This window comes from Thrips palmi, unplaced genomic scaffold (assembly GCF_012932325.1).
Source record: "Thrips palmi isolate BJ-2018 unplaced genomic scaffold, TpBJ-2018v1 HiC_scaffold_12, whole genome shotgun sequence".
Taxonomy (NCBI): domain Eukaryota; kingdom Metazoa; phylum Arthropoda; class Insecta; order Thysanoptera; family Thripidae; genus Thrips; species Thrips palmi.
The window spans coordinates 13,237,388-13,256,859 of NW_023144623.1; the positions used below are offsets into that span (position 1 = coordinate 13,237,388).

A 19,472-nucleotide genomic window follows, 5' to 3' on the forward strand; every position below is an offset into this window, starting at 1 on the left:
AGCTAGAAGCGGTAGCAAGACCGCTTAAAAAATAAACGAGATGCAAATTTGTGACGTTACCCTCAGCTGCGCGGCGCGCTGTCCACAGTGCTACACGAGACTCGTCCGGCGATAGGCGAAATGCGTGAAGGAATCAGAGGAATTCCTCGCGCAGTCCGCTCCAGTGTTCACGCTATCTCCAGTCATCGCCTAAAACCGCGCACCGCGCGTACATGCATGCGCGCGGCGCGTAGTAAAAAATGATGTCCAGGATTCGCCGGCTGGAGGCTGCTGGAGGCTGCCGGAGGCGGCCGTCTGACTCCGCGCGGCTCCATGCTGTCTCTGTCGCACTTGCGGGCCACTCCACCTCGGTGCGAGAGTGAGAGCGGCGGAACGCACCGCGGAATCAGTCCGCCGCGCGGCTGCTACTTTCTTGCAATGCGTATGCGGAACAGGCACTCCCTCGCCGCGCCGCCTCACCGCTTCGCCGCCGCGCCCCGCCGATGACAGAATATTAATCGATTCGAAATACTAGGCGCTGCGCACCGCCGTGCACCGCTCTGCACCGCTCTGCTGCACTGGTTCAATTTCTTTGCTAAAGTATTTCCCCCGTTGCGGAGGAATGCCGGCCCGTTTGAGGCCCCTGCAGCCTGGCCGCCTGGAGTCTGGCCGCCTGCAGTCTGGATCCAGCGGCCGAGGAAACGGAAAGGTCGCAGGACGATGCAGAGCGTTTGCGGGTCTGAGCCGCGAGGCGCCCGAAAGAAGACGTACGAAAGCATCCAGAGATGCTGAAAGCACTCGCGAGGAGACGGCTGAAGACACCTTGGGATGTCCGAAGGCACCCCGAAAAAGGCAACCTGAAGAAGACAACCCGAAGAAGACAACCCGAAGAAGACAACCCGAAGAAGACAACCCGAAGAAGGCATCTTTAAGAAAACAACCCGAAGAAAGCACCCTGAAGAAGTCAACCAAGACAACCCAAAGAAGGCACCCCGAAGAAGATAACCAGAAGAAGGCACCCCAAAGAAGGCACCCCAAAGAAGGCACCCCAAAGAAGGCACCCCGAAGAAGGCATCCCAAAAAAGACAACCTGAAGAAGACAACGCGAAGAAGGCACCCTTAAGAAGACAACCCGAAGAAAGCACCCTGCCCTGAAGAAGTCAACCAAGACAACCCAAAGAAGGCACCCCGAAGAAGATAACCAGAGGAAGGCACCCCGAAGGCACTCTTAAGAAGACAATCCGAAGAAAGCACCCTGAAGAAGTCAACCAAGACAACCCAAAGAAGTCACCCCGAAGAAGGCATCCCGAAGGAGACAACTCGAAGAAGGCAACCCGAAGAAGGCACCAGCACAAAGGAGGCAACCTGAAAGCTTTCCTAGACACTCGACGACGATAGAAGGCATCCGATCGGGCTTCATTCTACCAAGTGATTCCTAAGAATCGTATTGTCGCTCTGTCTCTTTCTCGCCGCAGTGGGCCATCAGGACACCGCATGAGTGCGACGGAGACAGAGCGACAAAGCGATCCATCGGTATCAGGCAGCAGCGCCCGGCAGCGCCGCGACGCCCCCGTCGCCAGCCTCGAGCGGCAGCAAGCGGCAACGTCCGTCCGTTCGCGTCTTTTGCCATAAATCCTGTCAACGCGCGAGTGTCTGTGTCACGATGTCATGTCGCGTTCGTTTCCGATCGCACGCAACACGCGTCGTCGTCGCGTGTATGACGCGTTGCGTCACGCTGCACTTGTGTGTGTGTTTGTGTGTGTGTGTGTGTGTGTGTGTGTGTTTGTGGGCAGGGAGTCTGATGTCTCTGTACAGCAGCAGCCCCTTTGACCCGCGCCTTTGCCAAGTTTCCTATAAAAAGCGAAGAGAAATGCTGACAATAACGGTTTTCTGAACGCACCCTATTCATACCCCTCTGAATCGAAAAGACAGCGGCGAAACCAGTCAGCCAGCGTCGCTCTAGCTCTGTGTGTGTGTGTGTGTGTGTGTGTGTCGCCTGCCCCTAAATGGAGTGTGCGACCTTTGCTAACACGCTCATGTCGTGTCCGCGTTCATGAAGCCTGTTCACCTGTTCACACAGCACAGGACGTTTACGGTGAGAATTTAAAAATTGAGTTTTTGGTTTTTCCCGCGCTTTGCCACGAATTGATGGCAATCATCTATCCGTGTTTATCCCTCACCGGGAATGCATGTCGTTTCTAAACGGCGGCGCCCGCTAAGTAAAAACCGTTTTGGAAAAGCGCTAGCCGGAGGTCGACCAATTATCGATTCGATATGTCGATGTATCGATAGGCCTTGTAAGTTGTCTTCTCCTGATGGAAAGCAGACCAGTCGACCTGGCCTGGCCTGGTGGCACACACTCCGCGGGGGGCGCGGGCACCACGGCGGCGCATCCAAGGCAGGTGAGCCCCACGCGAAAAATGGAGAAAAAAATGTGAAAAATAAAATTTTAAAAAATCGGCAGAGAAGAGAAATATGGAAGTTTACGTTGCGATGATCAAAGGCACGGAAGTGCAAGCAGTGCGTGCGTCGGTGTGTGTGTGTGTGTGTATGTATGTATGTATGTGTGTGTGTGTGTGTCGAGGGGTGAATCACTCAGCGTCCTAGTGTACACATGAGTACATGAGTACGGGTGAGTACACCTTGTTTTACTCATAAATTTCACATTTGGAAACGTTATAAGGCTTTATTTAGCGTTTTTAACGTCACTCAACGCCAAATCGGTCGCAAAACTAGTGATTTTCGCCCTTTTTGAACTTGTGAGTACACTGAGTACGGGCAAATTTGTACACATGAGTACACTAGTGATTCACCCCTCGGTGTGTGTGTGTGTGTGTGTGTTGGAAAAGGAGCAAAAAAGGAAGAGAATTGTGCAGTGCTGCTGATGGCGCCGGGAGATGTGGCGATCAAACAAGACGGTGATGGACTCGGCGGTGCGTAAGTGTGGAAGCGCCTATCGCGGCATTGTTTGTCTCTGTGTGTGTGCGTGCGTGTGTGACAGAGAGACTAGGTAGCGTCAGTCTGCGTAGGTGTCTTTGCAGGCAGTAGTGTGACGTTAGTGTTGTAGGACGTTTGCAGTCTCCACCAAGCTGGGAACCAAAAGAAATAAAAACTACTCCAGCTTGACTGAGAATGTATAAACTGCACTCTACAAAAAATGTCCTGTCAACGCCGTTAATTTATTACCAATGTTTGCTGTTTATGCAATTCACGGCGTTTGCTGTTCACGGCGTTCACTGTGATCTCGGTTACAGTGTTCACTGTGATCTGGCCACAGTAAACGCCGTGAATTGGAGCCTGATTTGCAGTACTTCGGTACTTAGCGGCGTCAAACTCACAGTGTTTACTGGGGACCAGATCACAGTGAACACCGCGAACAAGATCACAGTGAATCCCGTGAGCAGATCACAGTAAACGCTGTGAATTGACCTACAGTGAAAACTGGTAATAAATTAACGGCATTTACAGGACATTTTTGGTAGAGTGTGATGCACCAAAACCTTACGAAGTTTTTTGAGCATACAGAAGTACAAGCTAATTTACTTTGTTATACGAAGAATTAGTTCGTAAATTACGAAGTATTTTCTTTGTAAGCTTATGTATGCTCAAAATACATTGTTATAACAAATTGATTTTCTTTGTAAGTCCTGAAATAGTTTGTAAGGTATTCTCAGTGTGCAACGTTCGCATTGATTTTTTTTTTCTGAAAAAAGAGGATCCGAACGAGGTGGAGAAGCCGAAGATGGGAGTCGAACCCGCCGCGCCGACACCCCCGTGGCGCGTCTCACTCGGCCAACTCGTTACTGCTCCTGGAGCAACTCCCAGGACACGTGTCGCGTCTCGCGCGGTTCACACTGAACGGGGCTGCCGCTGGCCTGGTCGGTCCCCAGCAGCGCGGCCAGCTTGTGACCACCCTTCCACACATGTAAAGCGTTGGCGCCCCGCTCGGCGCCCGTTTGTGTGTGTGAGTGTGTGTGTGTGACAGGCATTGCGACATGGAATGAGCATAAATCTGGTGTGCATCCAGAGCGTGTGACATGTGGCTGTCCTTGGGGTGGCCAAAAAAAAAGGTCGCCCTGCGCACCCACGCCGTGCCACCACCACGACGGCCATGCCACCGTGGTGGCAACCACGCCACTGCCACGCCACTGACTTTGATACATAACTCAATTCAAGAGAATGTGCCGACGCCATGTACGGCCCGCCGGCCGAGTTTGATTCAATAAAGTGCCTCATTAGCAGTGTGCGCGCGTTATGCAAACCGACGCTTTTTCTCCCGACTGTCTGTCCCTGTCTGACTGGATGGATGTACGCAGGAAAGGAAAAGTAGACCGCTCAAAAATGCGTTCACCATATGTTTTTTCAATTATGTACGCTTTTTTTCTCGTTTTCTTAATTCTGTTTCACTGTGTGCTGCTCCAGCTGATTTAACGTTTCGTCACGGTGAAAGTGATGAGCATTTGGAAGGCTGGTTCGGTTTGGCCTGATGGCACGCCGACCGAACATATGTTTGTGCCTTCGCAATAAGCAAGCCAGTTTTTTTTTTGTTTTTGTTTTTTTAAGCTTGTTTGCGCCCTGTTGGCTTAATGAGAAGACGGAGCCTACGACGCGGGACAACTTTTGGAATGCAATCACTTAGAGGTGTGTGTGTTACAGAGAGAGAGAGAGAGAGAGAGAGAGAGAGAGAGAGAGAGAGAGAGAGAGAGAGAGAGAGAGGCAGGCAGACAGACAGACGGAGTACGCACTAAGAGTGAGTGAGCGGTGCTGTGAGTGCCGGTCCATTTTAACAGTCAACTGGCGGTACGAATTTCGTTCCTCGCAGTGATGCAAGCGGCTAGTCGTTCTGCCCTCTCATCCTCGTCCCAGAGCCTCGCTGGACGTCTGCCAATCAGCGGGCATCACGAAACTGTTGACCTTTGTCTGCGCGTTGTCAATCTATTTTTTTTTTCTCTTCTCGTTTGTCCGCAGGTAAGAGACCCACATGTCGTACCTGGACACAGCACACGGCGGCGGCGCAGGAGCGGCCACCACAGGGACGCGGTCACTGCTGTGAGTCTGCGAAGGAATTTTCCCCGCATGGAATAACTATTTTCGAATTTTCTCCGGTCGTTATTTTCTCGTCATTGGCGCGGTGAACGGGAAACGCCGCGACACTGTTTAATGCACGATTAACGAGCCGAGTCGTTATCTCTGATAATGAATTGGCTTTATTGATTTGCTCGTTTTATAGCGCCCGTTGCGAAACTGCCGTTAATATTTCGACGTGCCGGCACTGGTCTTGAGCCGGATTGTGCACCCGCAGTAGTTGGAAGTGGGACTCGGGCGGGGCGGTGGGGGCGCTGGTGCCATGGAGGAGCGTTATAAATTCGGGCCACACACTAAACTTCTACGTAGGTTTTTTGTTTTGTTTTTGTGCATGGCTGTTGCACAAACTTGAGGATATGCACTGCAACAAAAAGCTACGGAAAATCCTGTAAAATTCTCCGAAGCCCCCTTGTCAGTATTCTCCGTAGGCTCTTACAGTATTTTCCGTAGGACTATACCGTCTTCCAGGTCCTACGGAGAAGACTGTGCGGTCCTACGGAGAATACTGTAAGAGCCTACAGAGAATATTGATTAGAGGGCTTCGGAGAATCCTGGCAAAAAAAATATCATTATTTTCCGTACCTTTTTGCCACAGTGTGCCCGTGAAAAGCAATAATTTACGCCTAAACAACGTACACTTCCGTGCTTAGTTACGCACAAATTTGCGCATTTTAAAACGCATGCACTTTTGAGCGAAAGCTTATGCTCAAAAATACTACGTAGTAATTTACTGTTCAAGTCGCGTGTAGAATAGAGTCGGAACTAAATTCCTGACGAAAATCAAATGGCCTGAGGTCGTTTTTAGTAGTATATAGTTATTGCAATTTAGATTTCTAAATTAGCATTCAAAATTTCTATTGCAATTTTTGGTGGCATCATTGCCGCCAGTAAAATTTTCATTGCAAAATATAGGCTGTGGGTATTGCGACTTTAATGACAGTGGTTAGTGACAAGCCTTTTATCGTGCATATTTTTTTTTCATACCATTGCACCCAACGGATAGTTCTTTTTCTTCGCGGGAAGTTGTTGAAACTGGGCGCCTTCGGTTTGCTGACCGGCGGCTTTCTCGTGGGCCGTTCCAGTGGCGTGGCAAGCCAGGGCACAGAGCACTATGGGGCGGCCTGGTGGATCTGGCTTTGGATCTGCAGCCGTCTTAACCTTTGACGTAACCTGTGCGTGGATGTCACTCGGCGGGACGGGGGTGCCCCGAAGGGCTCCGACGGCACCCGAAGCGCCCCGAACCAAGATGGCAGCGGCCGATAGAGTTGCGACAACAGCGGACGGACGGCTGAATGGGTAGCGGATTGGCACCACACACACACAGACTCAAACACCCGCACACGCACGTACACACAAACACCCGTTTTGCACACCATTAATTAACGGTTTTTTTCTGACTCGCTAATTGGTCGGCCGGTGTAAGTGCGCGTCGGGGATGGCAACCCTATCTCGCGGATCAATCACCAGGCGGGCAGACAAGGGGATTTGTCCGAGACACGACGTGTCCTACTTGCGACAAAGTCGGACAAAGTGCAGCCGTTTCCGGATCAGGTTGTTGTTGTTGTTTATGGGATGCCCCGGGGCGCTGCAGGCGCAGCGCGCGCGCCGCGGCAGCAACAACATCAACAACAGCCGGCCGGCACGAGCCACTGCGGCCCGATAATGATGCGAACGCGTTTTCTTCCCAACACACTCCTTAATCGCGGCCTTGGCAGTGCCTTGGCAGCCTCTGCGGCGTTTCCGACCGAACGCCGCCCCGATTGTGGTTGACGCGTTGCTTGACGGACCAAAGTCTCTCTCTCTCTCTCTCTCTCTCTCTCTCTCTCTCTCTCTCTCTCTCTCTCTCTCTCTCTCTCTCTCTCTCTCTCTCTCTCTCTCTCTCTCTCTCTCTCTCTCTCTCTCTCTCTCTCTCTCTCTCTCTCTCTCTCTCTCTCTCTCTCTCTCTCTCTCTCTCTTTCTCTCTCTCTCTCTCTCTCTCTCTCTCTCTCTCTCTCTCTCTCTTGACAGGGCCTCCATGACCACCGAGTGCTTTCTGAACAAGGAATCCATTGGTAGGGTGACACGTTCTGTTCGGGTCCCGTTTAGCGACTCTGGAGCTCCAAACGCGCCTTTAGTTTCGTCCTCCTCTGCCGGTCTCCTGGTCCACTGTGCCCCGGGGCTTATGCCCAACGCGGCGTGGGGTACCTGCTGGGGTAAAATGGTGATAATTGCGTCGACCAATCGGCGATAAATTACCGCAATAGCTTTGCGACGGCGGCGACAAAGAAGTCATAAAATTCTGCCAAGTGGCTCTCTGGCTCCTGCGGCGGCGCTGCGGCCGGCCGGTGCCGGTGTGGCAGCATGGACATTGATTCCGAACGGCGCGTTCGTCGCTCTGTCTCTCTCGCACCCGTCCAGGACGCCCCATGAGTGCGAGAGAGACAGAGCGACAGCCTGCAGGTTCCCCCGTACCGTGCCGGGGTGGTGCGCCGTGGCGGTGGCCAGGAATCTCCTTCCCTGCCGCGAAGAAAACTGTTAACTGCAGCAGCAACAACAACAACAACAACCACAAAACCAACATCAACAAGAGATGACGAGTGCGGGCAGCCAGCTGCACGGCCTCCTCGGCCTTGAACGTGAATCGCAATGCAAATCAGACTTATTACCGGTCACCACTTTTCTCCGACGACGCCCCGCGACGCCGCGCGGCCGTCCGTCCGCTCCTATTCCGCCTCTGCACACTGAGAGTCGTTTTCGTCGCTCTGTCTCTCTCGCACTCACCAGGCTTCCCGTATAGGTGCGAGAGAGACAGAGCGACGAAAACGACTCTCGGAATCAGTCTGCGCTGAGATCGCTGCCGGCGATAGCCGCCTAGCGCGTCGCCGTCCGGGCGACTTTATTTTTCTATTTTCATGATGAACTTTCGTCGACGGTCGTTGGTTTCGCCGCGTCGTCTGCGGAAGACTGGTCTGGGGATCAGGGTAGAGTCGACCGAGAAGCAACAAAAATAAAAACAACAAAAAGTCGCAGGCGCCGGCGGGAGTCGAACCAGGGACCGCGTCGGTAGGGACAATTTCTTGCCGTTAAAAGTCGTCCAGCGGTATGGCGACTTAATTAACTGGCCGCGGTTGTCCGCCTGCGAAGCCTTGCGACCGTGACCCTACGGGGTTGGCATTCATCGGCTGCATGAGACACAAAGGCCGCCCCGCCCCGCCCCGCCACGCCCGGCCCCACCACGCCCCGCCTCGCGCCGTCGGTACCACCGAGCCGCACCTAGTTGCGCGGTGCGGCGCTGCCACCATTGTCTGGCGCGGTGGGGCCCAGCGCCGGAGCGATTCAGAAGTTCGCTTTGTCGCTGTCTCTCTCGCACCCTTACGGAGAGTCCGATGAGTGCGAGAGAGACAGAGAAACGACGCTTCTGAATCGCTCGGCAGGCGCTGTGAATCCAGTTAACGTGACGCCGGCCCCGTTCCAGGCAACACATGCGCCCGGTATATCGATTTATCTCGCGTTCTCATGCAAGAGTCGATTTTCTCAGCGCGACGCGAAAATGAGCCCGTTTGTCTCCGTGGATGTGGTGTTGTCACGCGCCGTTTGGAAACCCCCGAGGGGCCGTCCGAGTGAGGGCGGTTACAAAATTGCCGCATCGGTTGGAGCGTTGGGGAGAAAACATTTATTTTGAGTCATTCCCACTCAACAATTAAAATCTGAGAAGAATTTATGTACACGGCATTTATGTGGAGATCTGTGCAGTAGGTCACAGATAGGTGTATTCCCCTGCACTCCCCCCCCCCCCCCCCCCAACCTACCTCAAACCTTACCTTCGTCTGGTGTGGTTCCAACTTCTGTGGTTAGACAGTGAGGGTATTATGAGGGTTCAATTGAGAAATAAAAGCCCAGGTGGACGCCGGGAATCGAACTTACGACCGCCGATTCCAGAGTCGACGTCCTAGTCCACGCGGCTAAGGTGACCGACGCACCCGACTTGGGCCCGCACCCCGCATACGCACTGCAGTTTCGTTGCGCATGACGTCATGACGTAGAGGAAGGTGTGGCTGCCGGTCAGGCCGAGCAGCCAGCCACCGGCGCACTGCTGATTTCTTTTCCATTCTTGTGCTATCCTTATTCAAGTAGGGCGGCACGGCTCGCCACGGCTCGGCTCGCGCGTCATTTGTTTGAAATCACACTCTCACCCGCTCGGCGCCGCTTTGCCGGACTCCGCTTTCGTTGCCGTAAGGAGGCAATGGACGGCCGGTGCACAGTGGGCCAGACCGGTGGAGGCGGTGGCGGTCAAAGTCCCAGATGCGTCCTACAGCGGGGCTCTAGAGTCGCTAAATGGGACTCGAACAGAGCGTGTGACCCCACCAATGGATTGCTCTCCGAACGAGGAATCCATTGGTGGGGCCCCACGACGCTCTGTTTGAGTCCTGTTTTGCGACTCTGGAGCTCAAAACACTTGATTTTTGACCGCCGGCACCGGTCTTCCGGTCCACTATAAGAGAGGGGGAGGGTTGGTGTTTGGTGAGGCCTGCACTCTAAACAGCCGTTTTTTGAACAAAGAAAATGGACTCACTATAGCAGTGAATTCTTTTGCAACATTGAAGTAACTTCGCTTGATGCAAGGACTACTTTGTCTTGGTTCAAGGAACGTCTTTTTTCCCCGCGCATTTTCCGTCCTCGTTGTTTGAATGTTCGGCGCGCGGAAACAACGACCGCAGCGCGCAGCCGGTGGCGACGACTCAGCCGCCCTTTTGTCAGCCCTCTTGCTAAAAGGGAGAAAGCCAGTCCTGCTGCCCCTGTGGCCCCTGTCTGCGGCCCCTGTCTGCGGCCCCTGTCTGCGGCCCCTGTCTGCGGCCCCGTCCGTGGCCCCTGCAGACTGATTCCGAGAGTCGTTCTCGTCGCTCCGTGTCCCTCGCACTCACGGGGCACCCCCGTGAGGGTGCGACAGAGACAGAGCGAGACTCTCGGAGTCTGTCTGCTGTCCGCGGCCGCGGTGAATGCAGTGGAGAGCCCTCCGGCCACAATGCAGGACTCAATAAGGACGGCGCGTTGTTCGGCAGCGTCACGCGTGGAAATACGAAAATTGTTACGGCCGCACGGCGGCGGGCTGTCTCCCTGCAGTGTGTGCCCTCGTCGCTCTGTCTCTCTCGCACGCGTGCGGCGACCTGCCGGGGTGCGAGAGAGGCAGAGTGACGAGGGCGCCGTTCGGTATGCCAGAACACCGTGGCGGACAGGACCGTGGCACGCTTTGAGCCGCACGCCGATTCCGAGAGTGGTTTTTCCACGCTCTGTCTCTCTCTCACCAATACTGGGTGCCCACGAGTGCAAGAGAGGCAGTGACGAAAACGACTCCTGGAATTACTGTCCCGTATATCCCTCACACGGGGCTGAAATCAAGGCGCCGAAAGCGTCCTTGGAGGTTTGTCAAGATGAACCCCCCTTTTTTTCTGCCTGCACTGCAAAGGACTCGTGTCATCCCTTTGTTCGGGACTCCTCGCGCCGTCCTGACTCCCGCAGCAGACTGATTCCGAGAGTCGTTTTCGTCGCTCTGTCCCTCTCGCACTCGTCAGGCGTCCCCTGCAGGTGCGAGCGAGACAGAGCGACGACTCCCAGTCTGGCAGGACTCGTCCAGGACTCCCTGGCGATCAGCGCGGCCATCATTACTGGTGCTCCTTTCATGGTGTTCATCAGGCGGTGTGAGGACGGCGAGGACGCCAGGCGAGGACGCCAGGCCACGCCAGGGACGGCGGGACTTGTTATCACTCGTTGCCAACCTTACGAGGCGACTGGAATGGCGGCAAGCCGCGCCGGCCGGCGCGCGGTGTGAAATTGCAGGTTGGCTGCCCCGCCAGCGCGCCGCCGGCAGACTGACTCCGAGAGGCGGGTTCGTCGCTTCTTGTCTCTCTCGCGTCCTTACGGAACGCCCCATGAGTGCGAGAGAGACGGAGCGACGAGGCGCTTCTTCGGAATGAGGCGGCAGGCCAGTGCTGAGCCCCGCGCGCTCCAATAAGCGTTTTGAAATGCGCGCGCTGCGCTGCTCCGCTGCTGAGCTGTTCAGAAGAATCTTTTCTAAGATCTGACTCTGTTGCACTCGTGGGACTGTCCATAAGGGTGCGAGAGAGACATTGCGACAAGCCGCTCTTCTGAATCCGGTATCGATGTGTCCTTTTCGGGGTCCGCGCTCCAGGTGGAGAAAACATGCCAGGTACGCTCCAGGTGAAGTGTGCATACAGGCATTTTTGGCCCGTCCCGTTTTTTTTTGTAAAAAAAAAATGACGGAGGGACAGGCATATAGTATGATCCCTGCTGTGCGTGCGTCCGTCCGAGGACTTCCCGTGGTCCGATCTTGACCAAATTTGGTATGCAGCCTCCTTGGGTGACCCCAAGAACCGCCCGGTGGCAGCAAATCCGATCCGAGCCCCGGGGGCGATGCTGCAGGTGCATCATGGTCTACATGGGGTCGAGGAGGATTTCGGCAACGGATACAGCTAGGAGGGCATGTAGGGGTATTTTTGGAATCGGGGCGACGAATCAAAACCAACGGTGCCAGTTTCAAGCGAATCGGAGAAGTTTGGACCCGGGTTCAAATCCCAGTGGGGTATATTTTGGACATTCTTTTTATTCGAGTTTTTGCATTGTTTCTGATGTTTTTGAGGGCGCTGATGACGAAAGTAACATTTATTTTGACCCCAGACTCAGGTTCAAATCCCGACAGGGTTAAACATAGGCGAAATTCGCACATTCCCTGATGAACGGGACGGGCCAAAGTTGCTGATGTATATCGCTACTTTTCCTGTTATTTTTGTACTACACTTGGAAAGGTGGTAAAACAAATACCACACTTGTAAAGGCGGTAAAACAGATACCGCCAGTGGAAATTTTGCCATCCTTGGGTTTTGTGTGCATGAGTGGGACACGGAATGTCTTCGAAATCAGTCTGCTCACGTCTATGTGCGTTCTTCGCATCGCCGTTGTGGTTGTTTGCACCCCGCACTGTGAGACACTAACCGGGTTGGGTTTTACAGTAGCGGCAACATTACAACTATGTTGGGCAACACTTCGTGATGCGATGCGATCAAGGCGCGCGCGCACAGAGGGAAATTTAACGCGTGCAGTTGGCAGCATCGCGTCGGGGCGTGGCGCGAGCGCGCGCGTTCGGAGCCAACGCTATTAAATCGATCGAGAGCAGAAGGCTAATACATTCCGAAACAGTTTGTTTGGAGCGGATTTACGGACTGGAGGGTCCGGCCGGGCCGGATTATTATGATTATTGCCCGAAACAGCAAAACGCCTTTCTTCGTGACTGCGCAGCTATTAAGCACAGGGAAATATATTGGCGCCCAAACGGCGAAAAAGCGAAAAACCAAGACGAGATAATTTCGCCGAGATTCGTTCCACATTCAGTCAAGTTGGGGGCTGTGTGTGTGTGTGTGTGTGTGTGTGTTTGTGTGGACCGCCCCCAACGCTGATCGAATCGTGATTCATTAAAGAATGTTCTGTTTCCCGTGTGCCGAGTTTGTGTGTGTGGGTGTGTGTGTGTGTCTGTGGGAGTGAGTGCATGAATGTACATATGCACGCTCGTTTGGCCTCTCACTGGAAGTCCGCTAAATCCGCTCTTGATGGGTGAGTATTAAATCACTCCCTATTTTACTCCTTGCTCCATTTCATTCGCGCCTGTAAAGACAATCTGCTTCTCCACCCTGCTCAAACGACCCACACAAAGTAAGACGCCTCCTGTTGCCCTATTCGGATATCGGCTCGGAATTGTGCCGTTAACGTTAGGGACTTGTGCGAATAATCAAGGATTCGTTAGTCGGCTTGTACAATGACCATACCCACCAGGTCCGGGACGGGCCGGGGCTCCTAAGGGGGCCCTCTGCATGATCCTATTTGCATTTATAGGCCCTACGTGCCAGACCGCCTTGCCCGCCCTGCCCGCGACCACGTCTCTGTGTTTGGGTCCAAACTCGGGAATTAAGTGGCCACCACTGGGTGGCATTTCGTGTGTGTGTGTGTGTGTGTGTGTGTGTGTGTGTGTGTGTGTTTTGTTTTTTGTTTTTTGCTTCTGTGTGTGTGTTTGTGTGTGTCTTTGTGCCGTTTCGTCCGTATTTTTACTTTTAATCTCATTATACCACTGTAATTTACTTGAAGTTTTTCTGTTGCCTATACTTATGCTAAAATATGCCTCAATAACGCTTGACTGCACAGAATCATTTTTAATTTCTTTAGCTTTATCAACAAGTAGGGTCAGTTGGGGTAATTATGGGACACGGGGTTAAAATGGGACAGCTGATTCTTAGTCAAGATTTGACATGACAAACCAAATGTGATGCTTTTATAGAGAAAATAACATTTGCTATGGCACAAGTTCTAAAATCTCGATTTTTGACTAAGAATCAGCTGTCCCATTTTTACCCTGTGTTCCATAATTACCCCAACTTACCTTATCAGGAATTGAAAGGCTAATTTATGTCACGGTGATTTCTTCAAAGGAAGGTGTGCTTATCGCAGGTGCTGTGAACTGAGAAAACCTTACAAACTTTTTTAGACCTTACCAAAAAAAAAAGCAGATTGTTATAACAAAGTATTTTGAGCTTACATAAGCTTACAAAGATAATACTTCGTAATTAACGAACTGTTTCCTCGTATAACAAAAACAAAGTAAATAAGATTGTATTGTGCATGCTTCAAATACTTCTTCAGGTTTTAAGCGTGTGCGCAGGAAGTAATTTCTCCCTCGGTTCGGTTAAATGTCTCTAAATGCACGTGCCATACTCGGCCATCGGCACCGCAGCACAGCCTCCACTAGGAGGACGGCGAGCGCCGATCGAGGGCATTTGGCACTTGTCTTTCCCAACGCATGCATCGACACACACACTTGTTGTGTATCATTAAACAGCAATCTGAGCCACAGAGTCAATTAGAGAATTGGTCCGCGCGGTCTCGCTCCGCCTGGCTTCGCCTGGCTCGGCGTGTAGAGTGTACGACCTCCCGGTCACGACTCGGCCGTGTTAACAGTGGTGGAATCGGCAAGGAAGTGTGGCCGTGCCTGTCCGTCAGGCGGTATGAGCTCTCTCAGCGAACAACTCTTCATTAAAGGCGTCTGCTGCCTGGGTCTGGGATGGGTGTTGGAGGCAGACCAGGCTTGGGCTTCTCTCTTTCTCGGGTATCAGGTGGCCGTACCCAAGGAATAAGTGACCACAATTAGTGGGAAATCATTAACTTTGGCACACTTCCTGATGGGGGTGATTTTGGCAGGTACCTAAACGCACTTATGTTTACCAACACAATGATGGTTTTCGCATAATTTACAATAACTGTCTATGGTCTACAGTAATCAAAACGTTGAAACGAAACGATTTGTTGCTCCCAACAGAGTCCTTGTCAGCCGAAGGTACTCCGTGTGGGTTATCTCTTGCTTACTGAATGAATGTCTTCCTTACCGAATGTCTTTCTTGCTGAATGTCATCCTTACGTCTAGCAGATTATTCGGTCAAAAGTGAACAGCAATTCGACTAACGATGAAAGATTTCTTGCTGAATGCACATGAAAATCCGTAAAACAGTAAATCTTGTTTCTCACCCACCGATTCATGTGATTGAAACTATTTCGTAACAAGTATTGATTTCCTTCTCTTTTTTACTATCAAGCGCGCGCGCATTAATCGCAGACAGTTGAAGCGCAGTGCGCTGCGTAATTTTAGCGCGCGGTGATGCAGCGTTTTCCAGCCCAGCATTATCGTCACGTCGACAGGCCGGGCACACTGCGTGGCAGGGCAGGGCAAGGCAGCCGATGGCAGGCCGTACACGGATCAATTGGCGGTGCAAACATCGCATAATTCAATCGGCTTATCGCGGCGCCGACAATCCCAACGGCGATTGCATCGAAAAAGCGTTCGACTGGAGCAAACTAGCAGACGTGGCCGACGACGTGGGGGATGGGGAAGTCCGCTCTGCGTATCTCTCCCAGTGCGGGAACGGGAGCGCTCGCTGACGGATCCACACACCCACACCACCGTGGAACCACTGAGTACACACTTCAGTGCCCTATAAATGTGTATCCAGTCCAGTGCACACTTAATTTTTCCGTGCAGAGGACGTTTTATCTGTATTCCAGAAAATAATATTGACTCAAGGAGATGGCTTTGAACCTATCAATGCTAATGTTTGATTTTGATTTCGACGAACTTTTATGGACAGCAACCTTTCTTTAATTTAATATAATCTGTTTCAGGGAGAATGGCTTCAGGGGTGGATCTGCTCTGTATGGTGAACAGGATTGAAAGGTGTGAATAAATGAGGTCGATTGTCTAAATTGATTATTATAAAGTAAAAGTAGTCATGAAAGTTGATCTAGAGCGGAGTCAGCTCCTAAGTTCTGAGCCCAGTCGCAAAGACACTACTGGCCACCCACCTACAGATCAGTTGATAAGATATTCCCCTTTGAGAGTGGATTTTGTGTACGGTTTCTTACGTAGGAGCCACAAATCACTCAGAAAAAACTCAAAAATGATAGGAAGCGCCCCAAGAATTTTTCTTGGTGCATTGCAAGGCGTAGTAATGACAATTCCCGACCAAAGCAAGTGCATGGCGTCACCCGCTGCCATGTCGCGCGCGTAAAGCTTCGCACGCACCTTCACCCACACACACCCACACACACCCACACACACACACACACACACACACACACACACACACACACACACACACACACACACTCACGCACCACACACACACACAAAGACAATCACCGCACGACTGCACTCGGGATGACCGCCGCATTTGTCCGCGCCTGCCATCAGGAAGTAGTGGTTCTTTGGGTCGGCGAGACAGCTCCAGCCCCTCCCTCCCGCGGCGGACCGCGGCCTTGGGGCGGGGCGGGGGCGGGGCGGGGGCGGGGGCGGGGGAGGGGCGCGGGTGACGGCGGCGTACCCGGGTGTGCTTGCGCGGGTGTGTCCATCTGTAGCTGTCGGTTGTATTCTTGACATTGGAACAAGGCCTCTCGCCCGATACAATCTGCACACACGCGTCTGCGAGTGGCTTTGCGTACGAGTGTGTGTGCGCGCGTGTGTGCTTAGGGCGCTGCAGGCGCGCGTGGCAGCAGCACCGTTTTGATGCCAAACAGGCAGTCTGCCTGCGAATAACGACAGTTTTATCGATTCAGCGAACTGGCCGTCTCACGACCGGATATCAGTCGCATTATTATCACCATAATCGGGACCGTAAAACGCGTCAAGCGGTCCCACGCACGGCAGCCGGGCTGGCAGGGCTGGCAGCGCGCAGCGGGTCCTGCGGGCGACAAAGTGTGCTGTCAGACCACGCTGCGCCTCAGGAAGCGGCCTGCACCGCGTCCTGCCTCCTGTCCTGCAACGCGACTGTCGATTGTCGTCGCCGCGTCGTTGTCATGAGTTATGGCGCGGCTACGCACACACACACACAAACACTGACACACACACATGCGAAGGCATACATTTATACAAGCACGCGCTCAGACACGCATAAAGTTGCTGGTGACACACAGCCAGTCGTGCTGTCAAAAAATTAAGGTTTGCTTTCTTTTTTTGCAAAGATTTCTTTAATTTGTAAAAAGCATCATTCTGAAAGATCTACCCAGCGTCTGGCTTTTGACTGCGAAGAAATAATGGAAGGTATTGTGGTATTGCTACGTGTAATGAAGAGAAGCTCCGTGTTGAGAAGAAATTGTCTTCATGAGGTAAAGCAGTTTTTAAATTTTATAAATGCCCTCCTCTGTCTCGTTTTTACGACGCAATGATTAGTGGAGTGAGTAGTGATGCCAAAAAAACTCGGTATCAACTTAACGAATAATTTTCTTTGTACACTGTACACTGGTAGTCAACGAAAGTGACGTCATTCGTTCGAATGTAAATTTTGTAACGTTCATTTGAACGTGACCGTTTAAGTAGGGTGTCACATTCGTTTGAACGCAGATCAACATTCAAAAACCAACGTGACAAAATTCTCATTCAAACGAATATGACATTCGTTGGCTACCAGTGTAAAGGCCTGAAATAGCCGATGATGTTTCCAGGGTGCGTGGAGTGCGCTCTCGGTGGTGCTGAAGGCCCCCGCTGGTAATGTCATGCACCCTGCTAAAAAGGACGGCGCCCTGCTGCTCCGAGGTGCCCGGAATCACGCACGCGCCCCACGCGCCCGGGGCGGTGCGCACGCACACACGTCCAGGCACACCGACACGCACACACCGACAGGCGCACAGGCGCCAGTGGCACGCGTTGTTCGGCCGCGCCGCGTGCACCGCCCTCGGCAAGGCTCTGGGTCCCTTCCGCGCGCCCAGGAACGCGAGGTGTACACTGCTGAAAACTTTCAGAAACGTTGAGAGAAACACAAAAGATGCACCGAAACACTCTTTAAAGCCTACGAAGCATTTGCTTCATAACTACAAAGAAAGTGAAGGCATTGAAGAATTGCTTTGTATTATGAAGAAATGCTTCGTACTACGAAGGATTTGGACTCGTAATACGAAGCATTTATTCGTAGATTTTAGAATGCCTTCATTTTCTTCGTATTACAAAGCGGTTCTTCGTAGAGTTTTTACTGTGAAAGAGAGTGAAAAATAGCTGTCTCGTAGGAATTTTAAACCTACTTAGCCTTACAGGAATGTCATGAAACTAGTTCGTGACTGTGTTGATGTGAAATGGGAAAGAGGATTTTATTGGCAGTCATCAAGTTGTGTTATTGTCGTCATTTTCAAGCGTCGAGAATGTCAACCATGATTTTGTCGTAAAGTGACAGCAATTTCTTACAGTGTAATGCGGATCAGGCGCGTGACACAGCAACTGGCTGGTTATCGCGGGTCTGGGCGCGGCTAGACTGGTGGGCCGTGTCCTTGTCAATGTTTTCAATTCTTCCCGATCCCTTGACGGACGGCGTCGCCGGACTTTCAGCCGTCTCTTTTGGCGACACTTTTTGGAGCACGCCCAAGATTTGGAGCACACCCAGGACTCGTGTCCAGGACTCACTTCTAGGACTTAGGCGTCCAGGACTGACGTCTGGGACCCACAGGCTCTCATTCGGCAGCAGGGCGTGATCCGACAGAAGCCGAGCGGCTTATCGTATCGACTGACCCGGAATCGTTTCGTTTGGTTCGGAAGCTGTGTCGCGTATTTTGTTCAGGCAAACCATGAGAGCTTAAGCGAGGAAGGCCAGCCCGCCGAACGCGCGTGCGTTACAGGACAGCCAACCCGGCAGGCGTTATAGACCGGCCAGCCCGCCGAACGCACGTGCGTTACAGGACAGCCTACCCGGCAGGCGCTATAGACCGCCTGCGAGGTAGGCCAGCCCGCCGAACGCACGTGCGTTACAGGACAGTCTACCTCGCAGGCGTTATAGCCGGCAGGTGGTTTGGCCCACCTCCTGCAACGGAGTCAGCATAGCCCCGTCAAACAGTTCCATGCTGCTGGGCCCGGCACCCGCGGCACCAGTACTAGCATATTGACCTTCCGAAAACGCACCCGTCTGTCTGTCTGTCTGCCTGTCTGTCCGTTCGCCCCCTGGCTGCGAAGACGCCGCGCCGCTCGGCGGTAATTGAAAGCCGCGACCCCCTGGCGTGCCGTCGGCGTGGCGTACGGGAGGGCCGCGGGCTGTAGCGGCCGAGTCTAGCCGAACCCCTGCTAGCCAGTGGCCACGCCAACATAATCAACACATTGCCGGGACGCCAGCAGACTGAGACTGATTCCGAGAGCCGTTCTCGTCACTCTGTCTCCCTCGGGCTCATGGGGCGTCCCGTACGGATGCGAGAGAGACAGAGCGACGTAGCGACTCTTTCGGAATACACCACCGGCCGAACCGGACCCAAAACAAACAGGATGGTCCGCAGCTTTGCGGTTCCGGAGATGAGCTGCTGCCGCCGCCGCGGTCCGGCGGGCGGGTGGGCACACTGGGCGGAACAGTGTAGGCCTGCGGCGGGGCCTTGGCTTGCCTTGGCAGGTACGAGTCGTCGATGCGCCTAATGTGTCTCATCAACTACCTGCCTCACCTGTGCGCCGCAGTGTTGCTCAATCTGGCGACTCGTACGCAGGCTGACCAACTCTTATAAAGCGATTTGTTTGCACGGCCGTTTCACTCGCCGCACCCCGCCACGCCCCGCCACGCCCCGCGACCTGCCACTACTTTAGGCCCTCTCGGTGTAAAACACGTTTTTAGTGGTCGCGGCTGCACGCTGGCTGCACCTGACATGACCCTGCGCTGGCATTTTCTATGTCGATTAATCTTTGTAAACGGTCCCCGCGTGCCGTACACGACGCGTCCTCGGACCGTTAATTTAGTGATGGTTTGGTAGGGTAGTGGTTAGCGTGCCAGCGTCCCGCACTGCAGGTCACGGGTTCAAAGCTCAATTTTTTTTCGATTTTTTAGGGTCCTTGCCTGGTGTATTTGTTCACAGTGTAGGCTCGA

At 53.0% G+C, this 19,472-nt stretch overlaps 1 protein-coding gene across 1 annotated transcript; it reads left to right on the forward strand.

The window, feature by feature from the left end:
* Window positions 1-601: 601 nt before the first annotated feature.
* LOC117639879 (histone H1, gonadal-like) lies at window positions 602-1,102 on the forward strand. The gene has a single exon (XM_034375827.1). It carries the CDS (start codon window positions 602-604, stop codon window positions 1,100-1,102), a length of 501 nt encoding a protein of 166 aa, XP_034231718.1.
* The last annotated feature ends 18,370 nt before the right edge of the window (window positions 1,103-19,472 follow it).

Bases quoted from the DNA above. Each gene is read 5' to 3' on its own strand.
- LOC117639879 (XM_034375827.1), top strand. From the start codon at position 602: ATGCCGGCCCGTTTGAGGCCCCTGCAGCCTGGCCGCCTGGAGTCTGGC.